The 15,223-nt window shown below is 36.6% G+C and overlaps 1 protein-coding gene and 2 non-coding genes across 3 annotated transcripts; 2 read left to right on the top strand and 1 right to left on the bottom strand.

The window, feature by feature from the left end:
• Positions 1–7,668: 7,668 nt before the first annotated feature.
• Positions 7,669–7,740, bottom strand: TRNAE-UUC. Its single transcript has one exon. It is a non-coding gene; the product is annotated as a tRNA-Glu (tRNA).
• Positions 7,741–10,273: 2,533 nt separating this feature from the next.
• Positions 10,274–14,865, top strand: LOC110620743 (heparan-alpha-glucosaminide N-acetyltransferase). The gene is made up of 13 exons (XM_021764587.2): positions 10,274–10,543; positions 10,949–11,086; positions 11,196–11,277; positions 11,562–11,638; positions 11,733–11,851; positions 11,954–12,071; positions 12,394–12,510; positions 12,622–12,713; positions 13,138–13,204; positions 13,345–13,426; positions 13,537–13,628; positions 14,082–14,225; positions 14,511–14,865. Exons 1-13 carry the CDS (start codon positions 10,412–10,414, stop codon positions 14,655–14,657), a joined length of 1,407 nt encoding a protein of 468 aa, XP_021620279.1. The 5' UTR covers positions 10,274–10,411; the 3' UTR covers positions 14,658–14,865.
• On the top strand, positions 10,739–10,810 carry TRNAC-GCA. Its single transcript has one exon. It is a non-coding gene; the product is annotated as a tRNA-Cys (tRNA).
• Positions 14,866–15,223: the final 358 nt, after the last annotated feature.

Raw genomic sequence — 15,223 nt, 5'->3', positions numbered from 1 at the left:
TCATAGGGAGTTACACTAGCTTTGTATTTGCATGTATTTGTATTTTTATTTCCCTTGACCTTAGCACATTTAAGGATTCAATTCAAGAGAAAAACTCCCTAAGTGAAGGTAACATACTGTGAATGATTCAATTTAGGCTTAAAGGGTGGCAAATCAATGGGGTCATGAGATAAGGGCACTCTTTCAACCTTGTTATCTATGTTGAGTAGAGCAATTAGCTACAAAATTCTGTGTGTGTGTGCTAGGAGTGTGAAAAAAATTTCTGGTGTGTGCAAAAAGGGGTAAGAATAATGCAAAAAGAAACAAAAAGTAAAAAATAAGAAACAAAAATAGGAAAAAAAATCAAAAGATGGTGTGATCAGTGAATAAATACTCTCCAGTACCCCCACACCTATCCCACATATTGTCCTCAATGTGTGAATAAACATATAGAAAAATGAAGGAGAAAAGGGAAAGGGACTCCCTGGCCTGTGAGTGATTTGACCAGTGACTTGGGCAAGTACTGGGCAAATCACTGGGCAGATCGCTATCTGTCACGGTGCTGGGGCAGAAAATGGTCCACCAGCAGGTCCAACAAGCTTTCCATGTGCTGCATCCTATCTTGAGCCTCCACCGAATGGTCTTGAGGTGCCTTTTATGTCCTCCAAGGTCCACCCAATTGCTTTCTTGTGCTTCCTCAACACATCAAGGAGCTTTTCCTCTTCTTCTTGGCTGAGCTGGTTGGAAATAATTACTGGAAGTGTATTTCCAGCTCCCAAGTAGGCATATTTGAGGTGGCTAGGCAAGGGTTTCAGATCTGGTGCATTCTCTGTCTGCTGGTTTTTTGTCTGCTTACTGTCTGATTTGAGCTGTGATTTGAGCAGATTTTCTGGTATTCTGGGCAAATCACTGGGCAAATCACTCACTTCCAGCAAGTTACAGCAGTCTGCTGTTTTCTTTGTTTCAGTGATGTTGCTGTCCACTTTTTCTCTCCTGCAAAGACCTTCATAGAGTAAGTTTTCTTGATCAAAATCAAAAATTTCTTGACTTAAATCATTAATTATATCAAGGCCATAAACAGGAGAAACATCATTGGGGAATTTCATGGCATCATAAACATTAAATTTTATAATTTCCCCTTCAAACTCCATGGTCAATGTGCCATCATGCACATCAATTTTTGTTCTTGCTGTGCTCAAGAATGGTCTCCCAAGTAAGATATCAGAGGTGATGTTGCCCTTGTCCTCCTCCATGTCAATCACATAAAAATCAGCTGGGAAGACTAGTTGGTCCACTTGCACCAACACATCTTCAAGCACTCCCTTGGGGTAGACAATGGATCAGTCAGCCAATTGGATCACAATGTTGGTGCCCTTGAGTGTACCTCCATTTAACAAGTTAAAAATAGAAAGGGGCATAACATTAATTGAAGCTCCAAGGTCACACATGGCTTTCTTTATCCCCACATTGCCTATCTTGCATGAAATGGCAAACATTCCTCTATCCTTGCATTTGGTGGGAAGTTTCCTTTGAATGACAGCTGAGACACACTCCCCCACACTTACCTTTTTATGTTCAGCAAGTTTCCTCCTATTGGTGCATAGCTCTTTGAGAAATTTAGCATACCTTGGTATTTGTTTGATAGCATCAAGTAGAGGTATGTTGATTTCTACCTTGCGAAGTGTCTCCAATATCTCTTTTTCCTCTTTCTCCTTTTGGGACCTTGCAAATCTCTTTGGGAAGGGAGGAAGTACCTTGAATTTCTCCATAGGTTGTTGTTTCTGCCTTTGGCTGGATTCTGCCTGGTCTGTTGATTTGGGCAGATCACTGCTGGACAGCTTAGTTTGCCCAGCGATCGGGTCAGAATTGGGCAAATCACTGCCCTGATCACTTTCTGGCAGAATTTCTTCCCTGGTCTGTTTTTGCAATTTTTCAACCCTATTGTCTTGCAACTCCTTTTCACTCCTCAATGTGATGGCACTAACATATTGTCTTGGATTTACCTCAGTTTGGGAAGGTAGCTTTCCTTGTGATTCAATTTTGTTCAAGGATGAAGCCATTTGCCCCATTTGTTTCTCAAGATTCTGCACAGTATTTGCCAAATTTTTCACAATCTCTTCAAGAGATGCATTAGAATTCTGAGGTGCAGCTTGAGCTTGGTTTCTTTGCTGGTGGCTTGGATATTGCTGTCCCCTTGCATAACTAAAATTTGGATGGTCCCTCCAACCTGGATTGTAAGTATTTGCATAGGGATCATACCTTCTTTGCCCATTAAAGCCTCCAACCGCATTGACTTGCTGGTCCTCCTCTTGAAGGGAAGGACATAGATCAGTTGGGTGGTTGTTGGCACATATTCCACATGTCTTGGGCTGCTGAATCTGCTGGACTTGTTGGGTTTGACTCACAACAAGGCTACGAACAACATTGGTGAGTTCAGAAAGTTGGGATGATAAAATGGAATTACTCACCTCATTCACATTCCTTGTTGGCAGCTCTTGGTCTCCAAATTGTTGAGAAGCTGCAGCCATGGAGGAAATCAAGTCCCTCATCTCTCGAGGTGATTTTTTTTCAATTGTTCCTCCACAGGCTGCGTCAATAAATTTTCTCTCCGAGGGTAGCAAACCTCCATAGAAGTACTCGATGAGAGATTGGTCAGAAATATCATGCCGAGGGCAGCTTGTGCACAACTTTTTGAACCTCTCCCAGTACTCATACAAACCTTCAGAGTGCTTTTGCTTTATGCCACTTATTTCTCGACGGATGCCTATGGCTTTTGAGGTTGGAAAGAATTTTCTCAAGAATGCTCTTACCATATCAGCCCATGATGTGATGGATCCCGGTGCCAAGTAGAATAACCATTCTTTGGCATAATCTTCAAGGGAAAAAGGGAAAGCTCTAAGCTTGATATCATCTTCTGGAATGCCTTGAGGTCTCATAGTTGAGCACACAACGTGGAATGCCTTCAAATGCTTGTGAGGATCTTCATTTTCTAGGCCTCTGAATTTAGGAAGGAGATGAATCAGACCTGTCCTTAGCTCGAATGGTGCTGTCAATAGGGGATATTCAATGCATAAGGGTGCTTGATCTCCTGTTGGTTCAGCTAACTCTCCGAGAGTTCTTTCCCGTGGCTGAGGTACTTGGATGGGCACGTTTCTTGCTTGATTTTCAGCTTCTACATGTGCAGCAGGTGGTGCTGCCATTGCTGGATTTTCTGCCATGACCAGAAATTCAGTTTCTGGTAAAAATTCTGCTGTAGCAGGTGCGGTGGTGGAAGTTTCTGCTGGTGCAGAAATTTCTTCAGCAGGGGCAGTAGGTGGTCTGTGAGGTGGAGTTGTTGATGAAGATGGTCTTGAGGCTTGGTTCCTCAAATTTGCTTGCTTCCTTAAGCTCTTGGCAGTCTTTTCAATCTCCGGGTCGTAAAGAAGAGTGTCTTTACGGCCAGACCTGGTCATAAAGGGAAAATACGTTAGTTTAAATCAATTCCCCGGCAACGGCGCCAATTTTTGATAGGCGGTTGTCGAAGCCGTCAAAAATAAACCTATTAAACGATCAACAAATAAATTTGCAGATAGTGGCAATAGGGTCGAACCACAGAGAATTGACACTAAAGACCTTCCTAATAATGACCAAGGTAAAGTAAATAACAAATAAATAAAAGAGGGGGGTTTTTGAGTTGATGGATTAACACTAAATAGTAAAAGAAAGCAGTAATTTAAAGATGAATAAATCAATAAGAGAAAGGTTTCTAGTTGAAGTATGAGTCTAATTCAGTTTGTTCAGAATTGGTCATTGATTATTTGAAGACTCCTTTTTGATTTCAATAAATTAGTTTTGGTTGTGGAAGACGCTTCTCACAATCCAAATTCCTCCTTAGTTCTAGTTTGATTAGGAAACGTTCGCTAATCAAACACTAATCAACAAGTTGCCAAGGAACGTCCTTGGGGCATTATAGCATCGAACAACTGTTGATTGCATTAAGACTTAGAGAAACCCAATTCTATCCTTGCCAACCGCGTGGTCAAGTTTAGATTATGCAACCTGATTGAATGTGTATTTGAACAATCCAAGCAATTACGGACCTAAACCATTCAAACAATATTACTCAAGCAATTTAAAAGCAATGGGCCCTTATTGATTCTAAAAGCAAAGTAATACTTGTAGAAAAGATCAGATTGCATAAATATTGAAACAAATAAGAGTTCAACAATGGAGTATTAAACCTCCCAATTCATAACAAATCTGAATATTCTCAACTTCAACTAGAAAATAATGAATTTAGCCACTCATGGTGACTAAAATACACAAAAGAGATGAAAAGAACGAAAAGAAAGAACAGCTGAAGAGTTTCTGGCGAGGGAGAAGGTGCTGAGTTCCTGATCAGAAGATACCTTTGCTGGTTTTGAGACTCCCCTTTTATAGCTGAAGAATTCTCTAGGGTTTTGAAATCCCTTTTTGATTTGGTGTTGGACTCCTCTTTTGATGTTGAATTTAATTGCAATTGGATTTCCTTGGATGAGAAGCTCTTTCGTGGCTCTTGGATTTGTGTTGGAAGTGATTGGATTGGATTTGGACTTCTGAAAATTTGGATTTCTGTTTGCTGCCCATTTTCCCGCTCTGCTGTAATTTTCTGCTGTCAGAGTGATTTGCCCGGTGCTTTGACCAGTTTCCTCAAGTGATTGGGCAAATCACTGGGCAGATCGCTTTTCTGTGAGTCAGTACTCTATGTCTTCTGCGAGTGATTTGGCCAGTGATCTTCGAGTTTCTTGGGCAAATCACTGCCCATATCACTGCTGTCTGTTGCCTCCAGGTTTCTGCTTCAGCTTGATCTGGGCAGATCACTGGGCAAATCACTGACCCAATCACTTTTCTGTCAATTTTCTGCACTTTTTCTCCCATTTTCCAATTTCTTCATTTTCTGTAAAAACAAGATAAAAACCATAAATTAAACTGAAAAATGTGTAAATAAGCAATAATAATTATGATAAAAATGTGGCTAAATTATGCTTGATCAGATACCCCATTGGAGCATTTTGATGAGGGCTCCAGTGGAGGTTTATGTTATGTTTATGTTTATGTACAGGTTGAGCTTGGTTGTTATATGAGAATGTTTACAGGTTTATGAGTATTGTTGATCATGTATGGGATTAAACAGGATTACAGGTTATGTCAGGCTTACTACGGTTCCCGGCGGCCTTATGCCGATCTGGATCCTAGCGCCGGTAGCGGTCCGGATTTTCGGGCTGTTACAGACCTCCCGAAGGAGCTCGGGGCACAATAGCCAAGAGCGCCAAAGCACCATGCCTCAAAAAATGAGCTCGGTATTGGAAAACCCAATAGGAAGACCGAATTGAAGGCAAAGTGAATCCTAAGCAAAATGTGTACCAAAATACAGAGAAATAGGGACAATCATAAGAGGCGCCGACCTCGAGAATTGACCGCTGGCACTAAACTAGCTCAACTAGCCTAGAGAGAGGTCTAAACAGCAAAGAGCCTGCAAAACGCTCGGGGGCAAAAAACCTAACCAGCCAATACATACACAAGAGCCCAACGCTCAGATAAAGAATCAAGGAGATAGGAGCAACATAAAAAGCCAAATAAACTATTCTGAACAACCAAATGGGGCAGTAGAAAGCCCTGACTCATCAGGATACAAAAGAATCGAACCACAGTACGGTCAAATCCAAAACAGATAGTCTGACCCCTTCAATCTAGGGTCAGCCTCCCCGGAAGTCTGGAGGGGCCTCATATTTGGCCCGGCAAGGCTATAAGCCTATAAAAGAAAAGTTAAAACCGAACAAACGAACAGTCAGACTGAAACACAGCCCGAATAAGGCTCGACAAGAAAGTAAGAAATTAAGTCCGACTTCACAAAAGAGCTCAGGGCACCAAAGTGAAGAAGGTGAAATTTCGAACTCCAGAGTTTGCGATACGGGCAGCGTCACAGGCTATAGGCGTAAAAGCCTAAGCAAAAAGCAAAGAACCGAGCTCCCAGCTCGGACGAACTTGCGACATGAAAACGCTCAAGTAGAATAAAGCTGAGTATAGAAGACATACCAGAAAGCCAAGCTCCTTACATGAAAAGGCCTGCAAATGTAGAAAAACACAAAAGGACAAACAAAAGCGAGAGACCCTGCTCACAGCTCGGATTAACTCACAGTAAACAAACACTTAGCAAAGATGACCCTGGGAGAGGAAAACGACAAAAGACCGAGCTCCTTATCCTAGTGGATCACACAACTCAGACTACCCTAATCGCCAAAAGGTTACATCCAGAGGGATAAGATGTCTGAGCTCGTAACGAGAACAAGATTTAAAATTGTCTAAAATGGGGCAGTCATGCAAATAAGACATTCCTCTAGGTATTATATATCCGAGCTCGTAGCACTGATGAGGTCATGAGCCTAAAACAGAAATGCCCTCATAAGAATAAGAAAAACTTGCAAGTCAGAAGCTTCACCTGACTCAGAGCTATTAGCCTAGGTCGGTTCGACTAGCAAAGCCCCAGTAAAGCCAGCCTGGTCCACCAAGTAAGTAAAATTGGCAAGCCAGAAGGCAGTCTGAGTAGGAAATAATGATGATGCACAGGCCGAGGTGAAATATCATTTATCATCAAGAACACGTCTCTAGATCGCCATACATTTTAACACCAAAGTAAAAAAAAAAAAAGCAATTAAAGGACGTTTTGACAAGAGCCGTTCTCGAGCGGCACGGTCATTAATGGAGCCTAAGTATTTACCCCCTCACCAGTCATGGAATAACTGCTGAGGAGGTAAAGGGGCAATTGATAACCTCCAGGTCTTTCCTAGCCCAGGAATAATGTCAGATCTAAAAGAAGGCCTCAGGTCCAAAGCCCATCAGATTGTACGCTCGAAAGACGGCCCGACTTCACGAGCCTGGGCCAAACGACCCAGGACAATCCGAGTCAGATACGAGCACAAGCCCAATAGGGGAGTAGCCCCAATCACTCACCAACCTTGTTCGCATGCGTGTCCGGGTGAATTAAATGGCCGTTATGTATGGAGCAGGTGTCTGACACATCTGTAGGTACGGAGCTGAGTGACAAGGACATGAAGCACTATATACTGGGGGGTCTTCTCTTTCAAGGGGGTATCTTCTTCTTTTTCTTCTCCTGCCTGGACTCCATTTTTATTTTCTCTCTGCAACTCTTGCCTGGATATACTACTCTTATTCGTGAAACCTGACTTAAACGTCGGAGGGTTTCCGCCGGGGCATCCCCGGTGGACCCCTGACCATTTTTCTTTATTTTGCAGGTCCTTTCATCAGATAGAACATGGAGAAACCCATTTGACAGACCCGTCAGGAAGCCCAAAAAGGAATCAGATACATATAATGGGGGACGAGGGAGGACCATATCTAACAAATATGGAGCCCAGGGAGATTTAGAGTTATCACCAGATCTAATAAATATGGAGTCGAGGGAGATTTAGAGTTATCAAATTTGATAGAATATACAATAAAAAAATAAATATTTATGTTTTTCAATTTTTAATTTCAAAAACACTTTCTAATAAGTAAACACTAACCGCGGGATAGATTTTCTATTTTCTTTATCAAATAAAAAATAGAAAATCAAAACCATAAAAGCGCACCCTAAAGTGTTTTCCCATTTGTTAATCCCATTTACAGGTGCTTGTACATGCAAGTGAAAAATAAACCAAAAGTATCTGTTTCCGTTGCCGGGAATCGAACCCGGGTCTCCTGGGTGAAAGCCAGATATCCTAACCGCTGGACGACAACGGAAAGTTGTTCTAATCTGCAATATAAATTTACCTATGTCATAAGGAAGTATCTTATTCTTCCGCACACTGTAACCATGATCATTTTTATTAAAAATTAATTTATTTTATGTTGTTACATTTAGATATTATATATAATTTTGAAAAAAAAAATATTTATATTATTAAAATTGTATTTAAAACTTATTATTTTTTTTAGAAATAGGGATTAAAAATTAGAAAAATAAAACTTAATATTTTTCAGATTTATTTAAATGCATTTATTATCCAAAACTGCTATGAGTACTATTTAAAATTTATTTTTAAAATTAAGTATTTCATTGATAAATTAGAAAAAGGAGAAGAAAAAGAAAATCTAACTCTCCCAGTCTCAGCTTCAAGTCTTATATGTGGTTTGATTCAAATTCTTTACTTTTTTAAAAATAACTTTTTAAAAAATAACTTACTTGCCTCTAAATAAATAAATTATTTTCTTTCGTTTTAAGTAAGTAATTTAATTAAATTTTCACAAAATTAAAAAACATACTAATTAAATATATTCACTTCTTAAAAATTTAAAATTTCTTAATTGACTCAATCTCAATAAAATAAGGTTTTAAGAGTGCGAAAGTTTCCAATAAATTTTTTTTTAAAATGAAAATTGAAAATTAAAAGTAACACTTGATTTAATGAGATGAATTTATCACTAAATGAAGTTTGTGAGTACCTCCAACGACAATTTTGAAAGTAATAATGATGGTGATATAATTTGAAAATAAATAATTTCTGAAAAGGATAATATTTCTTATTTTTAATAATGAACTTATTTAAAAATTATATTTAATAAAAAAATAACTTAGAAAGCAAATACGTCTGAAATATTTCTATTTTTTTTCAGTTTTAGCATACAAAAAATATTTTTGATTAAATTTATTATTTCCATCCTATTATATTTTATTCGCTTTATTTTTTATACATATTTAAAAAATAATTTTTTATTAAAAATAATTTTTTATATTCATTATAAAAATATTAAATTTTATTAAGTATTAAAATTTTTTTAAATTTTTTAAAGAATAAAATAAAATAAAATTATAATAGTAAATTTATATATTATAATATAAAAAATCTGAATAATACTCTTGAAATAATAAAAAAATCAATAAAAATTATAAAATAGAAAAAAAAAAATTATTTTGTCATGTTGAATACCTGTTATTAGACCATTTCCAATGCACCACGTTTTGCATCATTGTGGTGCTTTACACAAAAATAGTACAATATTATCTCAAATCTTCTATATCATTTTTAACACCAAAAAAAATATTTCATTTTTATTATTCATTCTCTTTAATATTATATTATTTATTTTATTTTAATTTTATTTATATATTTCACTCAAAGAATTTATATAATTTTATATATTCACTATAAATATTTATATATTTTATATTTTCATCTAATATTCAAATATTTAATTATTTTATAAATAAAAAAATAAAAATATATTAATTAAATAATAATTATAAAAAAACATTACTTATTCTATATATTATTCAATTATAATATATGTATCACTTTACTTATTTTATATAATATATTATAAATAAATTAATTTATTTATATTATTCTATATAATATATTATAAATAAATTAATTTATTATAAATATTATTTATAATTATGAATATATTAATTGAAATTAAATTTCAATAATTATAAAAATATAAAATAAATTAAAAATATAATAAATTATGAGAGTGAAAAAAAATAAAATTTAATTAAAAATATATATAAATTTTAAATTATATTATAAATTAAAAAAAAATATAAAAAAATATAAAATTTTAATTATATAATACATTAAAAAAAAGAAAATAACGTTGCTATGATATCATGTCATATTTGACGTGATACTGTAGTGAGCGCTAAAATTCTGTTAAATTTTGACGCTGTATCGAAGGTGATCTCCAACGCTATATTGAAAGTCCATCTCCTCTTATAAAAGAAAAACCTAAATCGAAGACAAGATGCAAGTTACCCCATAAGTTCTGACAAAAAGGCCGGTTTGTTACTGGAACTGTGCTCTCCATCTTCCTGCTGCCCTTGCAGTTTCCTATAAAAGCTTCTATTGTAAGAAACCATTGTTACTTGCTAACTAACTATGCAGGACACATGTACATTTAACAAATACAATCCCGAAGGAAGTTTCCCTCTTTTGTTTCTGTCTAGGCATGAGAAATTTAATTTGAATTTCTGAAAATTTATTTTTACTAACTAATTCATCTAAATTCATAAGATATTTTCATACAGGAGACGATCATGACCTATGGGATTGGGTCTCAAATGGTGGAGTATTGAGACTCCAGTATGCAATCGGCTCTGCTGTTGATTCCTCTGTACAGTGCATGTGAAAATATCTTCAACCCGATTCAAATGGCCTGCTTGGCAATTATTATTTAACAATGTTTAAGTGGGTTTTTGTCGTTTTCAAGAGAGACAACGGAGTCAAATTACGAATTGGCGACTAAAAGAATATATTAATTTTCAATAATGTCCATTCTATTTCTTATCCCAGGCCCATGTGGCGTATAAACGAGAACCATGAGGCGATTTTTAGTTTTTTAAGTGTTTTCAGAGAAGAGAGCTGCTTTCTTTGCTTTGCTTGTTGCACTCTGCTGCTAGGACTCGAAGAAAATGGCTGAGATTAAGGCAGATGCTACTCATGAGCACCGTCTGATAGTAGCCGAAGCTGATATTTCTCATCAAAAACTCCACAAGCCAGGGCGTGTCGCTTCACTTGACATCTTTCGAGGCCTCACGTTCGCGGTATCTCTCTCTTCATTCCTTCTGTGTAAAAACTCGAAGCACAATTTTGTTTATGCTTTCCTTGTGCCAATTCTTTGAATTTAGATGGGAGTTGCGGCTTCGTCTGTGCTTGTGCAAAATGGAGTGAACTATGCCTGTCTTGCGTTTAGCTTCTTTATTTTATTTTATTTTATTTTCCTGTCTGGTAACGCAAATGGGTCCATAGCTCAGTGGTAGAGCATTTGACTGCAGATCAAGAGGTCACCGGTTCGAACCCGGTTGGGCCCTTCAAAATTTTTTTGTCCTTGTTGCCAATATATATATTAAATACAGTGCACACTTTGTTATACTGATGAAAAATTTTGTAATTTTCCACTACTATCTGAGATGGATTGTAATTGGTGATTTATGTGCTGTGGATTGCAGTTAATGATTTTGGTTGATGATGCTGGAGGAGAATGGCCAATGATTGGACATGCACCATGGAATGGTTGCAATCTGGCTGATTTTGTTATGCCATTCTTTCTATTTATTGTTGGGATGGCAATTCCTCTGGCTCTAAAGGTTTTCTTACCTTTTTCTTTTATTTTGATTTTAATGTGAATAAAATCTAGAGGGTTTTCTGCAACTACGGAATCGTTTTTTCTTATAAGTTTTCTTTCATTCCATGTAGAGAATAATAAACAGGGGTCAAGCTGTCAAGAAAGTGATTTTCAGAACTCTAAAACTCCTCTTTTGGGGTGTCCTATTACAGGGTTGGTTTTATTCTGCACTTGTTCCGCCTATGTAATGCATGGGTTATGTAGAACGCATCATTTTTTTTAAGTCTCAATATGCCATAAGAAATATGAATTCTTGTGCACAATTTTTGTTTCAACATGATAAATTCTCAAATTAGAGCACCTTCATGTTAGTTTACTCCCTGGTAGTGAGAGATTATTTAACAAACAAAGAAGGAAATAAATAATTAAAGAGAGAAAACAAATTCGGAATGTCTGCTTTCTTGCTTTGATGGCAATGATTTCGTTGTGTTATCCAGGAGGTTTTTCTCATGCTCCTGACAAACTGACTTATGGTGTTGACATGAAGGAAGTAAGGTGGTGTGGCATCCTCCAGGTAATGTTGATTTTGAGTTGCTTATGTTATGTGGGCACTTTATTCAGCTCAAAGGAATGTGTCTTTGTTGAGTAATTTTCTTTGTTCTTTCTAGAGAATTGCTTTTGCTTACCTAATAATGGCGCTGGTGGAAATCTTTACAAAAGAAGACACAAAACCTAAGGATCTGCCACCTGGCCAGTTCTCTATGTTCAGGTTATATTGTTGGCATTGGTAAGTTTGTATTTCCTTATTTAACATGGAATTTATCACTATATATATATATATATATTTGTTCAGCAATCTTAAATATTTGTTCTGTTTTAAAATTTGCAGGCTGGTAGGAGCATGTATACTTGTTATTTACTTGTCTGTAATTTACGGGACATATGTCCCTGATTGGCAGTTTACCATAAATAATAGAGAAAGTGCTGATTACGGGAAGATTTTCAATGTAAGCACCTGGTTCCCTAAGTTTCATTCTGCTGTATTACTTTCTTAGTCAACCATCTGGCCTGCTTTTTACATGGATTGCAAGGCTATTCTATGTTCACTAATCGATAATAAATTGATTTCACATCATTCCATGCTGGGGCTTAGAGAAAGAAGGAAATATAACTATAATTCTGTTTTATATTGACATGATTGTGGCATTTCAAGAACTGAAACTTTACTCCCTTAGGGATTTTAGAATGGCTGTTCAAGGAGAGTCATGGGCTTTTATAAGGTTGAAATGTTCAGTTTTATCAACTTACAGTTAAGCCTGTCCATTTCAGGTAGCCTGCAATGTTAGAGGAAAACTGGATCCTCCTTGTAATGCAGTTGGGTATGTTGACAGAAAAATCCTAGGAATTGCCCACATGTATCATCGTCCAGCTTGGAGGAGATCTAAGGTGCATAACTTTTTTGCTCTTATTGCTTTTGATGTATTTGCTATTTTGCTTTGTTATCATTATTTAATAGTCAACAGTAAAAGATTCATAAGTTTCTCCAAAGTGCTGCAGGCCTGCACGGAGAATTCCCCATATGAGGGTCCTTTCCAAATTGATGCTCCGTCATGGTGCCATGCACCTTTTGAACCTGAAGGAATTCTAAGGTAACATGACCAGTATTTCTGACTCTGTAGGTATTTTCATAAGCTGTATAGCCAAATTGTGTTGTTTTTCTTGGAGCCCCTTCTTTTGTAGTTTACTTTACATCCTTTTGATTATGTGATTGATGATAAAACGATGCAAGAACTAAATATTCGAGAATTTGACTGAGCTTGAAGCTGCTTGATATAGGGAGCCCACATCTAAAGAGATATGTGCTCTTCCTTGAAGCCATAGGATTGCCATGTATTTTTCATTTAAAAAAAAAAGGATTTCCTTTTAGTTCATGACATGGCTTATTTGATATGGTTATGGGGAAAGTTACATGAATCATGGATCCAAAAATGAACTGCATTCAACCTTTTATGTTGTATGGTTTGAGATGCTATCTTAACTCCATGTGTGGATTCTATCTCATTGGCATTGCAGTTCAATCTCTTCTGTTCTCTCTACTGTCATTGGAGTTCATTTTGGACATGTGCTTGTGCAGTTGAAGGTGAGGTCTTCGACTATATGTATGTGTGTGTTTTGGCTTCATTTAGGTTCAAACATTTTTTTCACTTCTTAATTCTTTACTTTCAACAGAAATCAGCAAAAACACTAAAAAAATGAATTTTTGCTTGGATGAACCGACAGGCTGATTCCAGTAGGCTAAAGCATTGGACATTGGTGGGAGTTGCTCTTCTTGTCTTGGGGTTTGTTCTTCACTTCACACATGGTAAGGACTAAGAACTGCATGCGATTAAGGTTTGTTGTGTGTGTATATATATATATATATATATATATATTAAATTCTTATAAATTCTGATGTCATCTTTTTCTTTGCAGCTGTTCCCTTAAATAAACAGCTGTATACTTTTAGCTATGTTTGTGTAACATCTGGAGCTGCAGCCTTGGTGTTTTCTGCTATCTATGTTCTGGTATGCTGCTGTTATGCACCATAATTGCTAACAGATATTACTTGATAATTGAGAATATTTTACATTGGTTCCTTAATTGACCTACTGCCTGCCCTAGTGTTTGACATTTAAGGAGGACTTATGCGTCACAACCATGCTAGAAGGTTAGTGTTTTGTAAGAGGAGTGATTCACACAAACTTGTGGATCCACACAACAGTAGATTATAGCACCTCTGTATTTGAGGAAATGATTAGATATCCTAAGCCCAATAGCCCACTGATTCAGCGTTCTAAAATTGTGAAGTTGCATATGATCCCCCTATGTTGGGCCCATCTAATGATGCAGTTTATGAATTTGGTTACCAAGTTTGGGGCATGAACATAGATTGACTGAACCATTTCTGTTGCGCTGAGTTCAGGAACTTTGGTTTTAACTATGGTAAACTGTGAATTTGAGCTAATCTTCCATTGCAGGTTGATATTTGGGGTTTGAAGTTCATTTTTCTGCCATTTGAATGGATTGGCATGAATGCGATGCTTGTTTATGTTATGGCTGCTGCAGGCATCTTTGCTGGCTTTATTAATGGCTGGTATTATGATGATCCCCATAACACATTGGTAAGTTCTAATACCTTCATCTCTACTCTTTACTCTTTATCCTATGGAAATGTAACTATAGGATGAGAGATGGAGGGCCTTAAAATATATTTCACAGTCCACTCTTCGGGTTGCTCTAGCAAAATGCCCTACGAGGATCTGTATTGGGGGTTACAAAATGAACATTGAGTGCATTCGCGTGGTCCTATATAACAGAAGATGAAAGCATCCTTCTTATTTCATGTAACTTTTTCATTACACTGGATATCCATATAGTTGTTAGTAACTTCAGTCCATCTGTGGCAGATATATTGGATTAAAAAGCATATTTTCATTGGAGTTTGGCACTCTCAAAGGGTAGGTATTCTACTATACGTTATTTTCGCGGAGATTCTCTTCTGGGGTATCGTTGCAGGCGCATTGCACAGCCAAGGAATTTATTGGAAGCTTTAAGGACTCATCTGAATCTGATGTATATTTTGTCTAAGTGGTGCGGGTCCTGTGGATTGTGTATGATTAGCCGCTTTGTGTATTGTGTGCCTTTTTAGTCGCATTATAAATTTGTATGGCCAATATCGTTGTAGCTTATATTCCATTCTATCGACTTCTATTTAACACTTCTCTGTATAAATTGATAAATTTCTTCATAGTTGCAAGCAAACTCGCTCAAGTCTCATACTCCCATTGGTTGGAGCATATGCAGGGGAGAAAAAGGCCGGCCAAAAAGGGCCGGGAAGATTGATTCCAGAACCAGAACATGGGATATATCATATCATCACACTAAGTGAACTTTGATATTTTGCTCCTTTAGTTAGTTTTGACAATGAATCAGACAAATTTAAGGCTAAAATTTAGATTGCATGAAGAAACTAACAAATTTGATATTTCGAGATACTAAATTCAAATAGAAACAATAAAAGGTTCATCTAAAGTTCTACGATTTGTAACCATTTATTTATTTATGTTATTTAAAACTTACAAAGATGATTCTGTAATCTCAGAAGAAAGTGCAGCCTAAT

Source organism: Manihot esculenta, chromosome 8 (assembly GCF_001659605.2).
Source record: "Manihot esculenta cultivar AM560-2 chromosome 8, M.esculenta_v8, whole genome shotgun sequence".
Taxonomy (NCBI): Eukaryota; Viridiplantae; Streptophyta; class Magnoliopsida; order Malpighiales; family Euphorbiaceae; genus Manihot; species Manihot esculenta.
Note: the sequence above shows the minus strand (reverse complement) of the source record. Positions and strands in the feature narration are given on the sequence as shown.

Coding starts and splice junctions, on each gene's coding strand:
- LOC110620743 (XM_021764587.2), top strand. CDS start 10,412: ATGGCTGAGATTAAGGCAGATGCTACTCATGAGCACCGTCTGATAGTA. Junction 11,278..11,561: donor TTGGGGTGTCCTATTACAGG/GTTGGTTTTATT, acceptor TGTGTTATCCAG/GAGGTTTTTCTCATGCTCCT. Junction 11,852..11,953: donor AGGTTATATTGTTGGCATTG/GTAAGTTTGTAT, acceptor TAAAATTTGCAG/GCTGGTAGGAGCATGTATAC.